This window comes from Corticium candelabrum, chromosome 6 (assembly GCF_963422355.1).
Source record: "Corticium candelabrum chromosome 6, ooCorCand1.1, whole genome shotgun sequence".
Taxonomy (NCBI): domain Eukaryota; kingdom Metazoa; phylum Porifera; class Homoscleromorpha; order Homosclerophorida; family Plakinidae; genus Corticium; species Corticium candelabrum.
The window spans coordinates 3,095,015-3,111,441 of record NC_085090.1 but is presented as its reverse complement, the minus strand read 5'-3'; the positions used below and the strand labels follow the sequence as shown (position 1 = coordinate 3,111,441).

The 16,427-nt window shown below is 39.2% G+C and overlaps 1 protein-coding gene and 1 long non-coding RNA gene across 2 annotated transcripts; both read right to left on the bottom strand.

Annotated features, from left to right (window-relative positions):
- Window positions 1–5,634: 5,634 nt before the first annotated feature.
- On the bottom strand, window positions 5,635–6,354 carry LOC134181629 (uncharacterized). The gene is made up of 3 exons (XR_009970185.1): window positions 6,232–6,354; window positions 6,031–6,156; window positions 5,635–5,966 (listed from the first exon to the last, which is right to left on the bottom strand). It is a non-coding gene; the product is annotated as an uncharacterized LOC134181629 (long non-coding RNA).
- A 2-nt stretch (window positions 6,355–6,356) lies between these two features.
- On the bottom strand, window positions 6,357–7,555 carry LOC134181628 (nephrocystin-3-like). Its single transcript, XM_062648895.1, has 5 exons — window positions 7,457–7,555; window positions 7,265–7,390; window positions 6,837–6,962; window positions 6,649–6,774; window positions 6,357–6,561 (listed from the first exon to the last, which is right to left on the bottom strand). Exons 1-5 carry the CDS (start codon window positions 7,539–7,541, stop codon window positions 6,431–6,433), a joined length of 594 nt encoding a protein of 197 aa, XP_062504879.1. The 5' UTR covers window positions 7,542–7,555; the 3' UTR covers window positions 6,357–6,430.
- Between the last annotated feature and the right edge of the window lie 8,872 nt (window positions 7,556–16,427).

The window sequence follows — 16,427 nt, the reverse complement described above, 5'->3', positions numbered from 1 at the left end:
CGGCAACAGATATTCGATCGCTCGAAGCTTTGCGAAGGACGACGATGCATACAGTCTACACAGGACTGGTGCGGGCGTGTGTTCGAATGAACCGGAATGTGTAGCGTTTGCGTCATCGAGAAATTTTAAACGGGGGTCGGCCCCTCCAGAGGGAACCCGGTGCATAATTTTTATAAATTCTTTTACGCAAACCTTCCTCTGTGCGTGCCGAGTGTTCGTGCCGATTTCGGTTGCGAACGGACAAAAGACGTGGCCGCCAAACGCGAACACACACACACGCACAGACAGACAGACAGACAATTTGAGCTTTATATAGTAGATTATTTTAAAGAAATGTAATACTTTAATGGAAATTAGCTTTCCTTAGATTTATAAATATCGTGGTAAATTAGCTGTTGTTATAAAACACTTAGCCAATCCTTGTGCATGCACAGTCCAATAACTATTTTCACCGTCTAGTTGCAGTAGAGCGAAGATAACCTGAATTAAAGCAAACAGACTTACGGGAATAATATACAAAAAAGTATTATTGACAAGGAAGCATTGATAAATATATCACAAATATCGAATGTGTTCTTGTTGCAATCAGGTATTTCGATTTGCGTTCCACAAATGCACATAGAAGTATGATTAGGATAGCAAAGAATGACTTAGTACAATATCTGCATTGCGTTAACGAATTAAGTATATTATATATTGTCTGTGCCGCGCGTTCGCGCAAATGTGCATGTGTGTGTGTGTGTGTGTGTGTGTGTGTGTGTGTGTGTGTGTGTGTGTGTGTGTGTCTGTGTGTGTGTGTGTGCGTGTGTGTGTGTGTGTGTGCGTGCGTGTGTTTGTGTGTGTGTGTGTGTGTGTCTGTGTGTCTGTGTGTGCGTGTGTGTGTGTCTGTGTGTGTGTGTGTGTGTGTGTGTGTGTGTGTGCGTGTGTGTGTGTGTATGCGTGCGTGTGTGTGTGTGTGTATGCGTGTGTGTGTGTGTGTGTGTGTGTGTGTGTGTGTGTGTGTGTGTGTCTGTGTGCGCGCGCGCGCGTGTGTGTGTGTGCGTGTGTGTCTCTGTGTGTGTATGTGTGTGTGAGTGTGTTTGTGTGCACATGTATGTGCGTGTGTGTGCGTTCTTTGTGCGTGTGTACGTGTGCGTGTGTGCTTGTGTGCGCTTGTGCGTGTGTGTGTGTGTGTGTGTGTGTGTGTGTGTGCGTGTGTGTGTGTGCGTGTGTGTGTGTGTGTGTGTGTGTGTGTGAGTGTGTTTTTGTGCACATATGTGTGCGTCCGTGTGCGTCTTTGTGCGTGTGTGCGCCTGTGCGTGTGTGTGTGAGTGTGTGTGTGTGTGTGTGTGTGTGTGTGTGTGTGTGTGTGTGCGTGTGTGCGTGTGTGTGTGTGCGTGTGTGTGTGTGTGTGTGTGTGTGTGTGTGTGTGTGTGTGTGTGTGTAAGTGTGTGTGTGTGTGAGTGTGTGTGTGTGTGTATTGTAGTAAATCAATTAGTCAGAGACCACATTTTGAGAATGACAACATTCGTTAATTTTGCAGGGTGTCAGGGTTAAGCCACAGTTAATGACTAGGTATGGCACGGCATAATATTCTTAAATAATGATAAAGAAAACTTTCTACCACGGTGATATCTACCGCTTCTTATAATCAAAACGATTTGTAAATAAATAAATAACTAAATAAATAAAAAAATAAAAAAATAAATAAATAAATATATATATATACCTTTTATCATAGAATTGGAGATCTAACTCGTCATTATAGTTTTTGTAAAATATCAATATTTAATCTATTAATTGTCACAATTAATTTTTTTTGTATTTATCTCTTTTCGACAGAAATGTCATACCCTATATATCGCTATAGTAATAAGCGATTTGTAATATTAATAAATTGTGGTTTAGCAGAAATATAGAAATATATTTAATTAAAGAATTTTAATATTGTAGCCGGCTGCGCACCTAAGTCATATTACAGCTACTAGACCTTGAGCAAGCAGCAAGACGTAAAAAATGAGTAAGACCGGCTGATAAGATTTAGTGCAGTACACTATATTGCAGTCGCAACAGAGTTATAGCGCATAATCTTTAATTTTTTGAGCTGCAATTAAATGATACATTTGAAAACTTCGAGAGAGGACTAATGTGTAGCAATAGCAACGTCACACTCAGTAATGATTAATTCAATTTACGCATGGATTCCACATAACGACACAACACATGCTATGAAAGGACCTAAAGGAAAGGGTTTGCTAAGATTCAGAGATTCAAAAGTAATGACATAAAAATCAAATAATCTATACGTTACCCAGCTTTTTCTTAACCTCTGTCCACACTGGCAACTGGATCGCAATCGCATCGCAATGCGATCACTATAAATTCCATTACACATTGCGAAGTGGTTTCGATCGTGATTCTATTTGAATCAAGTTATAAATAGTAGGCGTCACTTGTACGTATGCTACGTGTGTAGTTGCAACATCTAGCAATCTTCACTCGTCTTTGTTGTCGTTTAACGTACGTCCCTCTTTGAACGGTTTCCAAAAGCAAAAAAGCAAAACGTACACATCGGTCATTAGTAACGTGATATCAGAAAACGGCAGTAGTTGTAGCGTTTTCAAAATTCAGTGTTGACGCTCGCTATCCCGATCGGATAGTGATCCATGCTGACTTAGTGTAGACAGGGTTTTACAGCAACAAAGGCACATCGATAAAATTTTTGTTACATTGTAATCAATATAAACAATGTGATACATATTGCTGTGTTAAAATAGAGCGAAAGCAAAAAAGAAGTTAACAAGTAACCGCTGCACAAGGATGTAGCGTATGTCGCATTGACGAGTAGACAACAAGATTGAATGATGATCATTAACGGCAAGCTAACTAATAAGTTAAACTAAGTAATTCTTTTGCTAAACAACAATGCACTCTACAATATGATGTTTTGTATGGTTGTATCCATTATATTATTGATGTTACTTCTTTTTTTGCAACCACTTGTGTCATAAAAAGTGTGTCATAAAATTCTCTTTCATAATGCCATTATTTTAAATTTGCATTCCTTATATTTATGACTATCATAGTAAAATACTTGACATCATGAAAAATTTATCCTTTTTATAGACAATTTTATACTATACTTGACAAACGTTTATTCTAAAACCTCGCGTAATCAACTCGTAGATACCTCCAGTTATGAGACCGTGGTCGCTAAACAATAAAAGCTATATATTCCTTCGTCAAAAAGAGTGTTTCATGCAAAAATGCCTTTCGTCGTAAGGAAACAATTTGCTGTTTTGCTATTTTTGAAGTTGGTTTACTTAAAGTGTACCATGCCTACGAATGCAGTGGCATGTGCACAAATCTTGACAGTTTTGCTTTAATGTGGATCTCTTATATATGATCTGCTAAAATCTCAAAGGAATATACCTGTTACCAACTATTTTTAGATAACATGTTTGTTCTACGTTCAAGTTCCAGCAAGTAAAGTAGCCGCACCTAATAATTAACTTCACTTTAATTACGCTTATACGTAAACATAGCTATATTGTATGTACATTAGAAGGCGTGAATTGAGATGTGAAATTTCGCAAAGGCAATGCACATTCTCGGATTTTTTGTCTTGTACGTAGTCTTCGCGATCCATTGTTATTCTTACAATTGCATTTTATGCGTACGTTTACGCAAGTTTCTTCTTATACACAAGCTCATTGTCTGAGCATGGTGTGCTTGTGTCGCAGCGACTAAACCAGCAGATGAATGATTCAAACCGATTTTACTTGAATCAATTGTACACCCTCTTTGTTTTATACCGCATTTACCTTTACACTTCATTATATTTGGTGGTTGCTTTGGATAAATAAGATGGTAATTTTAAGTTTTAAGCATTTTATACCACAGTTCATTTCAGAGATGTCTATGTTGTAATTACAGCTCAAAATACTTGAATTCAAATTAATCAGCTCTTATGCAAATAGCAGTTGCCTACGAAAAACTTTGGCAATCTTTGCAATGCAGAGTTTAATAACTATTCCACATTCAGGTTGCTGTAGAGCGATAATAGCCGGATTTGAAACAAACAGACTTACGGTATAATATATAAAAATTAATATTAACAATGAAATATTAATAAGTATACCATAAATATCGAATGTGTTCCTGTTGCACTCAGCGATTTCGATTTGCGTTCCACGATTGCACATTGAAGTATGTTTAAGATGGCAAAGAATGTCTTGGTACAATATGTGCAGTGCGTTAACGATGTAAGAATATTATATATTGTCAGTTCAACGCCTGTGCGCGAATATGCCTGTGTATGTGCACGTGAAATTGCGTGCGTTTCTGTGTGCGTGTGCGTGTGTGTGTATGTTTGTCCATGTCTGTCTGTGTGTGTGTGTGCGCGCGCGTGTGTGTGTGTGTGTGTGTGTGTGTGTGTGTGTGTGTGTGTGTGTGTGTGTGTGTGTGTGTTGCGGTAGCTCAATTGGTTAGAGAGTGCATGTGCAGAATGTAAACATTCGGAAATTTTGCAGGGTTTTAGATTTAAGCCACAGTTAATAGCGAGGTATGACATGACATAATTTTCTTCAATTATTATAAAGAAAACATACTTCCACTGTGATATCTACTGCTTCTCATAATCAGCGACAGAAAACGAATGTTATATATATATATATATATATATATATATATATATATATATATATATATATGTGCAAGATACCAACCCTGTATCTATTGATTGAAACAATTAACTTTTGTTCATATTTATCTCTTTTTGGACATCGTCATCATTGTCTATATATCGCTTTATTAATAGACGGTTTGTAACATCAAACAGTTATGCTGTAGCAGACATATAGAAACTAAATCTCTTAAAATTCTTTTGAGCATTTCATAGCCGGCTGCGCACTAGGGTTATATTACAGCAAATAGACGTGATCAAGCAGCAAGACGTAAAAATGAGTATGACCCGCTGATAAGATTCAACGCATTACAGAATGCTACTTTCGAACTAGAGTTATAGCGCATAGTCGCTAATTAACTAGGCTACAATTAGATGATACATTTGAAAACCTCGAGAGAAGACAAATGTGTAGTAATAGTAACGTCACACTCAGTAACATACAATTTAATTTACGCAAGGAATTCACATAACGACACAACCAATGTTATGAAAGGCCATAATGAAAAGATTTCCAAAAATATGCATTGATTCAAAACTGATGACATAAAAATCAATAATTTATAGTTTGCACAGCTTTTTCTTAACGACTGTCCACACTGGCAACTGGATGGCGATCTGATCGCAATCTGATCACGATAACTCCATTACACATTGCGAGGTGGTTTCGATCGTGATTCCATTGCGATCGGTTGAAATAGTACGCGTTACCTAAACGTACGCTACGTGTGTAGTCGCAGCATCTAGCAATTTTTACTCGTCTTTGTTGTCGCTTACATTACGTCCCTCTTTCAACGGTTTCCACAAGCAAAAATGCCACACGTAGCTATCGGTCATTAGTAACGTGATATCAGAAAAAGCGAAGGTTGTAGCGTTTTCCAAATGAAGTGTTGACGCTCGCTATCCCGATCGGATAGCGATCCATTCTGGCATAGTGTAGACACGGCTTAAGAGCAACAAAGGCACATCGATAAAATTTTTGTTATATTATATTCAATATAAACAATGTGATACATGTTGCTGTGTTAAAAATAGAGCGAATGCAGCAATGAACTTAATAAGTAATCGCTACACAAAGATGTAGCGTATGTCGCTTTGACGGGTAGACAGAAAGTTAAATGATGACTATTAACGGCAAGCTAACTACTACGTTAAACTAAAGTATTTAGCTAAACAACAATGCGCTCTAAAATATCATGTTTTGCACGGTTGTATCCATTGTATCATTGATGTTATTTCTCTTTCTTTGCAACCACTTGTAATGTTGCTAGTTTACCTTCGATTTTATGACCCAACTCTTGTGCTGCAGAAAACCAATCACACATGTTGAAACGAGAAGATGTTATGTTAATGACTAACTCTCATACCACCAAAAATTTTCTTGTGTTGTTGTGGATAAATATCTTGCCTCAAGTGCAAACACTGAGTGGCGTGTCGCAGTGCATCTGGCAATTGGTTTCGTTCCATCGCAATGCGTGCAAGATAATACAGACCTGCAGTCAACACGATGATGAATGTGTGATTGAGACACAAATACAAGTAGCAACGCCAATGCAAGACATTCGTACCATCGGCTGTGAACGAACTACTTGGTAGTTCTTCCCGTAGAATAGACAGACCTGACTTAAGATGCACAACGGCCTCATCGAAATCTTTCCTGTGAAACAGAAAGCCGCCAAGCTTTACCAGAGCTACACAAATACACATCATCACGCTATATCGATAACAAACAAAACAAGACTTAATTTAAACCAACAGTAACAAATACTAACAATGAGCAATGCTCGGATGGTTTTCAGGTAGGGTTTCTTTCTGGATTTTTATACTTTCTGTTATGAGTTCCACCGCTTTGTCATTTTGTCCAAATTTATTATACAGCACAGCGAGGTTATGATTCACTAAAGCAAACAACGACACTATGAGGTTATCTCTCCTCATTTCCTTCATCCATAACAAATACCCGCAGAGAAATAAGTGAAACATACCGACAGATAGTGAGGCGGCCTCTGTACGCAGGTGATGACTGAAAATATCTGCCGCTCTTTTATACAATCGAATAGCTTCATCAAACGATCTTGAATTGCGATGACATGAAGCAGCTGAGTTCAAATCTATACATGATGGAATTCAGCAATTTATTGTAACAAATAGAGAATCTGTTTCTTGTCCGTACACCATCCCAAGTCGGGATGTTTGCTGGGCAACGATGATGACGCTACATCTAAAGCATCCATGGCCAACAGCATCGCACGATCCACCCGTCCTTGCTGAAGGTAGCAGGAAGAAAGACGTCTCATTACTGCAATGGAAACACACAAAATAAAAATGGTTTCTAACGGAAAAAGACAGAGTCTACGTAAATCCTTTGTATATTTTGCATAGAATTGTTTATTTTTACATAACTGATAAGACAGTTTTATAAATGAAATAGCACAAAGAAACCAATAAATCAAATGAAATAATAAAACGTTTGTATAAATAGAATAACAGAATTAATGGTAGAGTAAACGAATGTATTTCATCTGATAAATACAAAACCAATACCTTCCTTCTAATTAGACGTGTTTCTTTAAAAATACATTATGAAATATCAAAACCTACCCAAAGCTAATGACGGATGAAAAGACGGTAAGACTTTTGTTCTGATTGTGAACGCTTCTTCATACAACACGAGAGCTCGGTCTAGTTGTCCACTCGTTTGATAACAGAATGCAAGATTTGTGATAGCTGGAGAACAAATGAATTAACTCGAACGACAGCAATAAAATCAAAGTCTCATATAACTATACGTACTGATGGATATCGCCAACTCGTTGACATCTGACTGATTTCTCTTCAAAGTTAAACTCTTTTCAAAGTTCTCTATTGCAGCAGACATCTTTCCCCATTTTTTGTACATTAATGCAAGATTGTTGAGAACTAAACAATGCAAATACAATAAGCAACCAAACATACATATAAAAACTGACTCAAAATTTAAGTTATTTTTACATTCTTATTACTCAATTAGATAGTCTATCTGTATAAAAACATTGATATAAATTTTTCTTATTGGTAATTGTGTATACACGGAGAAACACATTACACAATACAGTTTAAACAAGCAAGTTTCACTGTAGTATTACATTTGCGCTGAAGGCCTTTCAATTACAACTCCAACATTTCATGTTGTAATAATTTCGTAAATGAAAGAAATTGTGATACACGTCGGCAGTTGAATTCATCATTTATTATACATCGTATACGTCTGCAGTTGGTCTAGAATAACTGCAAATGTATTCAAACATGATGTAGCGGCACAGTGGCTAGCAAGTGTCAAGCATTATGTCGGTAAACACTTTTACTACTCGAGAGAAGCCCTACACATGAGAAGCCATAGCAATTTTAAAATGTAGAGTCATCATGCAAAAATTGCATTTTATCGTATATAGCAAAATGTGAAAGCTAGAAATTGCAAACTAAGTATATAGTGGCTTGCGATAAAAAAATAGCTAGATAGCAGAAAAAACATTTCAACATGCTCAAAACTTCAAACGCATTCGTAAAACTATTATCAAAATCAACGTTCATTAAAGCCAACTGTACCGCAAGAGATGTATGACTGTAGTAATACTTCATCTTCAGCAACGTTGAGAAGTTGCAGATAGAGCTGCTCAGATAGTTCGTACTGTCGTAACGAGCAGTAGCAAAAAGCCAATTGTAACTGAGCTATAAAATCGTAATATTAATCATAATAAAATGTCTTACAAATAGGTGAAATATTAAAAAATAATAAACTTTTATGTTCTGGAAAAACCACAAATAAATCCATCAACATTAAGACTGCAAAACGGTCTGGTGTCGTTCCTTTCATGTTGCAATGTTGCCGCACGACAGAATTCTAGCGAACTAAAGACCCAGTAAATGTAATGAAGAGAAAAAATGATATTACGACTTCTCGCGCATAGTGGCTGCTGCTGGGTGTTTACTGGATGAAATCATCGATACTATTACGAGTATAAGCAAGCTAAGAAAGATCATTTCATGTCCCTACCGTTGAGATCAGATCTTGTCGCAAACTGTCATCAAAATGGTGTGTGCGCCCGCCCTTTGCAGTTATAGAGTTTCACTTACCGAAGCCTGAGGAGACGAGTACGAACGTGTTAGACCTGTTAGTAGGATTGTCCAGTGAGAACCTAGACCCTGGGATGTTTGCCGACGTACTAGGACTCTGCTAGTTTCTTACAGCGAGGCGAGCATCTATCTACTATTGCTTTGTTTGTCTGGTTCGTCACCGGAATCACGTCAAACACAAAACTGAGAGTGACCTGAGCAATGGAACAATCAGATTTAGAAAGGAGTATTGTACATATAAAACTGACATTCCCAAAACCAGAAAGCACCTTTGCAACAGGCATAGTTAGAGAGATCACCGTCAACTCGCACGACAACTTGCTAAGCCCACACAAAGAGAAAAATTGCAAGAGACATGCAGATCGCTTTATGTTTTGACAATCGCATGACGTCGATGCGTCTAGCTTCTTACTGACTAGCCCACTTACTAGCAGAACAAGTGAATAAGTGCTCGTCACCACCGGCATTGGTAAGTGAAAATCAGTAACTGCAACGTTGCTCGTACGCACCATTTCGACAACTGTTCGCGACAAGATCTCACCTCAACGGAATGGCCATGAAATGATCGTTCGTAGCTTGCCTTGATAGTCAGTCGAAGATAGCAACAATAAATTTACATCGTGAAAACACTCAGCAGTGTCACCAGCTAGACAACGAGTAGCGACGATATAGGTACAGCGAGAAGACACAAGCGGTCGACACCGGAACGAGTGCACAAAATGACGACGACTTCTATTATAACCTGCACACAAACTCTCTCCTTCAGACTGACTACTATATAACCCATGGGACTAGTTCTCTCAAACCAAACGCCGGTTCAGCCAAATACCGGAAAGATTCAAATTAGGTATGGCCACATTTGGTAACGCAACTCAGATTGACCAATTATTGCAACGCAACATAATTAATCAGTTATTAACTATATACATGCTCTCCCACCCAAATGTGTAGGCAAGAACGCTACAATCTCTATAAAATATATAGGTTTTTCAGTTCAGCGGTATTTGATAATTAGGCAACAGGACAATATGAAAGAAACATCAAAAGATCGTTTCTCCTTTGGAATGATGAGGACGAGGTTTAGGTCTGAGTAATCGACAAACAATTATAAAATGGAAAATCGAATGTGTCACTGAATATAAATTTATATTTCAAGAAATGTTTTAATAAAGAGAAAAATTGCTAATGGCCCTGTTTGAAATGTTTTCTGAAACAAATGATAATGTTAACAATTAAATCAACAACTGTTATGGGATCGCACTTTACCATAATATTCGTGCCGAAATATAGGCGTTAATCCAACAAATATCATAGATAAATTTTTAATAAAAATTAAATAATATTTGGTATTACTTAGTAATTAAGATACATGATAGAGATTGTAAAGATATTATATGCCTTTGCTGTGAAATAAGTCTAAACTCTATATTTTATCAAATCAAGTTGGACTGGTACGATAAGACATGTGCATGTATACTCACCTTCAAAAGAACATGTTGGATCTAGTTGAGTACCACATCTCTTACTCAGGTCCAACGCTTCCTCAAAAATCCTGACAGCTTCCTGAGGATTGGCCAATTGTATATAAACTTTACCCATATCTATCAATGCTACAAATTAAAAAAATATTTAAAACTGCATTGCAATAAAATGCAGTAAAAAGTTAGGTACCTAACATTGAAAGAGCTCTTCGCTTTCCATGTGGCACTGCTGTGAAACTCTCTTTACTAAATCCAGTCTACTTTGACAGAGATGATCCGCTTCCTTTAAATGCTCATACTCTATTGCCATCCAGCAGGATATTTGCAATAGCAACCAACCCTCCTCGTCCAGTTGCCCAGACCGCAAAACATGAAAAGAAGCTACATAAACGTGAGAAGCTAAATCAATCATTTGCTTGTCATTCAATCTTCTACGAACTTGGTCAACTGATTGAGGCAACGAACTGGTGAGACAATTGCAAAGAGCACGCAGTTGATGAGAGAATGTTCCTTTTCTCATCATTGCTTCCACCACACTCTGTTGCACCAAACCGTGCATGCTGAAACCGCCGTCATCGTTTACGAGACAAAATCTTGACAAACGAGAAATGGATTGATTTAGATATCTATTATTATCAGAGACGTTGCCATCTTGGTCGAAAATCATACGCAACAGCAAATCCTTAGCAATCAATTTTCCGTCAAGCAGAGATGCCATTTGAAGTATCGTGCTACTCGTTTCATCTGCATTCTTCATTATTTCTTCAATATCCAAGTCCCACGCCATAGCCGTTGCTGCATTTAGTTTCTCCTTTATTGTGATGAGCTGTTCGATTTCGTGAGATTTTATGAAAGATGACGTTTGAAGTTGCGATAAGTCAAAATTACGAAAGTCTCTCACATTCGCAATTCCTTCCTCTTCGAGTGCGACTGCGAGATGCTGCAAACCGTTATATTTAAGAATCTCGTTCATATCGTTTCCTATTGTTTGTAGTTTCTCTTTTCTTTTAGCAAGCAAGTCACCGTATTCCTCACAACTGATCTTCGTCTCTCTTAGATACGTTCCAGCGTGACGAATAGCCAACGGCAGGCGACCGATTTCCGGACGTTCAACTAAAACTTTTGCGCTTGATTTTTCTTTGCACTCGCCGTCAAGACTGCAATTGTTTGACCATTTCCTTTCCATGGCAGTAGAGTTTGGACAGCATCGTCGGTTCCTAATACATCAAGGTGCAACACTTTGTGAGGGCTGTGATCTAAGAAGTCGTGACCGTCACGCTGTCTTGTTGTGACGATAACATGAATTTGCTCATCTTCTCTTCGCAAGAGCTTTTCAATAATCTCCAACTTGTCACAACTGTCGTACAAGAATAACACATTTTCTTTTTCCTTCTGCAGCTGGTGTACAAAGAAATTGTATTGAGATAATAAATCCGACTTTAAGCTTGTCCCACATATTTCAGATTCAACAATCTATATCACATTTTCAACGATTGCAATAAATGTTTACAGTAACATTGTCATACTGAACGTACATTCGTTTCTAGTGATTGACGAAACGCTGACGTTGATTGGGCATTAAAAAGATATACTCCACCTTGGTAGAAAGATTTCTTTTCTTCTGCAAATTTGGCAGTGAGACGAGTTTTTCCTACTCCTCCTGGTCCTGACACAAACTACAAGAAATCGCGTCAATATGCAATTATTTGATACAAACTGAGACACAAGGTGATACCAATAGTTTACGAGAAGAGTCATGTCTGTGTTCTTCATCGCAACATAGCCTTGCCTCAATTTTCTCAAGGTCCTTGCTCCGCCCACAAAACATAGACATATTGAGGGTATCTAATCTGCGAGATACCTTCACCACTACAAGACAACATAAATAATTGTTAAATATAATATAAATTTGATAAATTTTCTTATTTATCATTTGGTTGTTATTGTAATTTTCAATTCTCATCTTTTTATGACTGGCAAATACATAATATATAGCTACCGACTGCTAAACATTTGTAGATATATTTGTTTGGTATTGTTATAATTACATTTTGACGACAAAAACTCCCTCTGCATTTGCTTGTATTTCTTACTAGATACAAGTACTTCTCAAAAGGCTAAAACAACAACATGAAGTGCAACAGACAAGAGAAGTATTTGTAGTCGTTCATTCGGATGTCGTCTTTAGCAAATTCTGCCACCATTTTTACAAAAATTGTAAAAAATTTGTTTGATTTTCTATACGATTGCCAAATAAGTGTCCATTGCACGGAACAACCACGTAGGCTATCTTCCAAAAGTTCTAGGATAAAGCCAAAGCGGAATACATCTGAGGAAACGACTGATTGTCTTGACTGTGTAGCTGTTATCAAATGTAAAAGCTCACGCTGAGTTACTTGCAATGCTTTAGTAAGATATCACAACAACGACCCATTTTGGTGTTTGACATTATCTTCCCGACGAAAAATTGTTCAGCTACAGATAAAGAGTAAATATACTTGTTCAACGTTGTAGAACTTGTCAGAGTGCTTGTACAACGTTTAGTGACTGAAATGCAAGGAAGAATGAGTACGGGTATGCATATGGCAAAGCTCAAAAGTTTAAGTACTCCTGCTACCATCAGGCTGTCCTTCTGTATCACAAAAGCTGACAGGAGTCGAGGAAACTCGTATTTCATGCAACCAATTGTTACTCTCACGAGCAACGAATATGGTTCTGCTCATGCAAAGTGAAAAGCACAATATGAATGCAACGGCATGGAGAAAACAAATTGCCTTCTAGCGGTAGAGCTAAATGCACACGAGGTTCTAAAGTTGGCCCCCGAACAGCAAGGCAAAACCATCTAGACAAAAATTGTCAAGCCTCCTTCTAATCTAGATGACAATAAATCGCCTCCAAAACAATCAACGCACACCTGAACGCCTAAACATTCAAACAAAAGCCACCGTACTTCGTAGTTTCACAGCGCCTAGGCTACACCGTTAGTTCTCGTAAGCAAACGGGATGGATCTACCCGATTTTGCATCGATTACCGACGAATGAATGCGGTAACACAGAAGGACGCGTACACACTCCTGGACATTGACGAAAGTGATGATGCACTCGGAAGCTTATGATACCTATCTACTTTGGATTTAGTTACCGACACGTGGAACCTATCCAATGAGCTCTATCGTAGATGGTGCAATTATATCCGTATAAGCCAAGAGCCTGCATTGTTTAGTTATTGCACACATACCGTAGTTATTGCCCGCTCTCAAAATTATATAATTATAGCATGCTTGCCATGTGACTGTCCCTGATACTGATACCTTACACTATGTTTTAAACCAGGAACGCTGACTATATGGTCAGCTACTCGAACGCTCATTGGGTGGGGAGACGTGCTGGTAACTAAGTCGCTTATCACCCTTGTTCCAGAGCAACATCAGACCCTGCTGAACGACACAAGAAGGCATTCCCTACGACACAAAGCTTATACGAATTTAACGCCATCCCTCTCGGGCAATGCAACGCTCCCGTGACCTTTCAGAGATTGATGGCGTCAACGTTGGCTGGCTTACATTGGTCAATTTTCTTTATATACCTTGACGATACAATTGTGCTTAGCAACCCATTTGAAGAACAGTTATATCGACTGAGAGAAGTGTTCAAACAGTTTCGAAAGTCTGGACGAAAGGTTAAGTTTTCCAAGTGCAATACACTACAACCCAGTGTTTCGTATTTATGTCACGTCATCAGTCAAGATGGAATCGAACAAGATCCGACAAGATCTGACAAAACTAGAGTATCTCAAAACTCGGCCAGCCCTAATTTGTTTAGAAGAGTCGCGTAGATTTATGGAGTTAATGACTTACTATCGGAAGTTTATCAAAGGGTTTTCTTAGCTTTGGCCGCCACTACGACGCTTTAAAGAAGAGAATATCAAATTTCCATGCGACGAGACCGAAGACAATGCATTTAGAACGCTCAAGAGAAAGCTCACGTCTGCCATTTTCCTGGTCTAATTTATAGTTGACCGACCCCTTATTCTGGATACAGACGCCAATGAATCCACTATTGGCAGCGTCTTGTCGCAAGAAAGTGCGAATGACGAACAATTTATAACGTTGGGAATTCGAACATTAACTAGAGCCGATAAACGGTATTCCGTGACGAGTAAAAAGTTGCTCACCTTAGTATATTTCTTGAAGCACTTTCACCACTATTTATTTGTATGGACGCCAAGTGGTAGTACCTACGGATCACCACGCTTCAAATGGCTTCGCTGACTTACGAACCCCAAAGAACAGGTTGCGAGATGCCTAGAGCTTCTGAATATGATATAGAATTGCACGACAGACCGGAAAAACAAGACAGCAACGAAGACGCGCTATCTCGCACTCCATCGGCTCCAGCATTTGCCATGGTGACTAGCTGCTGGTGCCGTTGTAGACAAGAGTAAGAAAAGAACAGATTTCCGAAAGGATGGATGGACCAAGACTATAGAATACTATACAAGAGAGCCAAGCTACAGGTAACCAAACTAAACTGACATTAGAATGGATTTTCTTGGAAAGCGTACGGAGTTGAAAGAAATATCTGGCCTAACAAAAAAGCTTCGTACCGTTTGGGAGCAATGGTACTGGCTAAATGTGCGAGATGAAATTTTGTATCAACAATGGAAAAATTACGATAGTAACGTACGTCGACAAATAGTGGTGCCGAAGAGCATAAAGAATAACATCATTTGTGTTATGACGATCCTACGGGCGGGCCACTTAATGCAGAGGAAAACTTTACAACGAGTGCGTCAGCGGTTCTACTGGCCAAGCTTACGTCGGGAAGTAAAAGAATGGTGCCGTTATTCTATCCAGTGTGCCCACCGAAACTACAGGGTACCACACCAAGGACGCCTCTTTGTAAGAATCGTTGCGAATACCCTATGCAACGGGCACTCAGTATCATGGGACCGCTTCCAACGACAACCCAAAACGGTAGATTTTGGTTATTGACAATTACTTTTCCAAGTAGATAGAAGCATTTGCAATCCCTCACCAAAAAGCAAGCACCGTGGTAAAAAAGTGTTCCAAGAGTTCATATGCAGATTTGGCGCGCCGACATACATACGCAATGCCTAAAGCAGGCATTTTGAAAAAGCGTTGTTCAAAGAACTGTGTGCTCTCCTAGGGACAAAGAACAACCGGACTACCACATACCACCCTCAGTCGAACGGGTTTATCGAACGGTTCAACCGCACGTTGCAAGCCATTTTGAGTACCTATGTCACAACGACAAGGCGGATTGAAATATTCACTTACAACATGTAATATTCGTGGAGATCGAGTGTCCAAGAAACAACAGAATACACACCTCAGTTTTTACTAACAGGCAAGGAGATCATACTCCCAGTCGACCTCAGGTTTGGATGTCCTCCTTACATTTTGTGCTCCTGCTCCGAGTATGCCTCAGAGTTACGGGCGAACCTCCAGGCAGCATACCAGACAGTAAGACAGATGACGGCATCCCAGCAACGAAGACAGAATTATCACAATGACAAGCGGGTGTATGGGTCCAAGTACAGAGTTGAAGACAAAGCGTGGTTACACGTGCGACATGTCAAGCAGGGACAAAAGTCCAAGCTACATAAACCGTGGCAAAGGCCATACGCGGTAGTCAAGGTTTTGTCTGATGTGATATATAGGATCCAGTCGGAAAGCGGAAGAAAAGGGCAGGTCGTTCATTTTGACCGTTTAAAGTTATGTTAACCGCAAGCCACGAAAGACACAAACAACGCACCAACAGAGTTGTCGCCCAGCAAGAAGTGGGAGTGTGACACCACAGATGAACGACAGACGAATGAATCGGCCGCAGACTATATTATTGACAGGGAACGTAGTACCGATTCAACGATGGAGCTCTACAATGACGACCCCAGGGATTGGTGGCCGTCCAACGAGGAAAGAAAGAGAAATAAACCTCAACACAGCCAACCCAAAACAGACCACAAGAGATGGCTGCTCCTTTCGTACACCCTTCGAAATCAGCGAAGGAGATTACGGAGACACAGGTTACCAACAGACAGACGTCGAGTGACACAAAAATTCTTGCCGCAACACCTCACGGACCGCTGACACCAAACAATGACTGCAGACCTTCAACGGAGTCAACAAGAAAAAAACAGGCAGAGA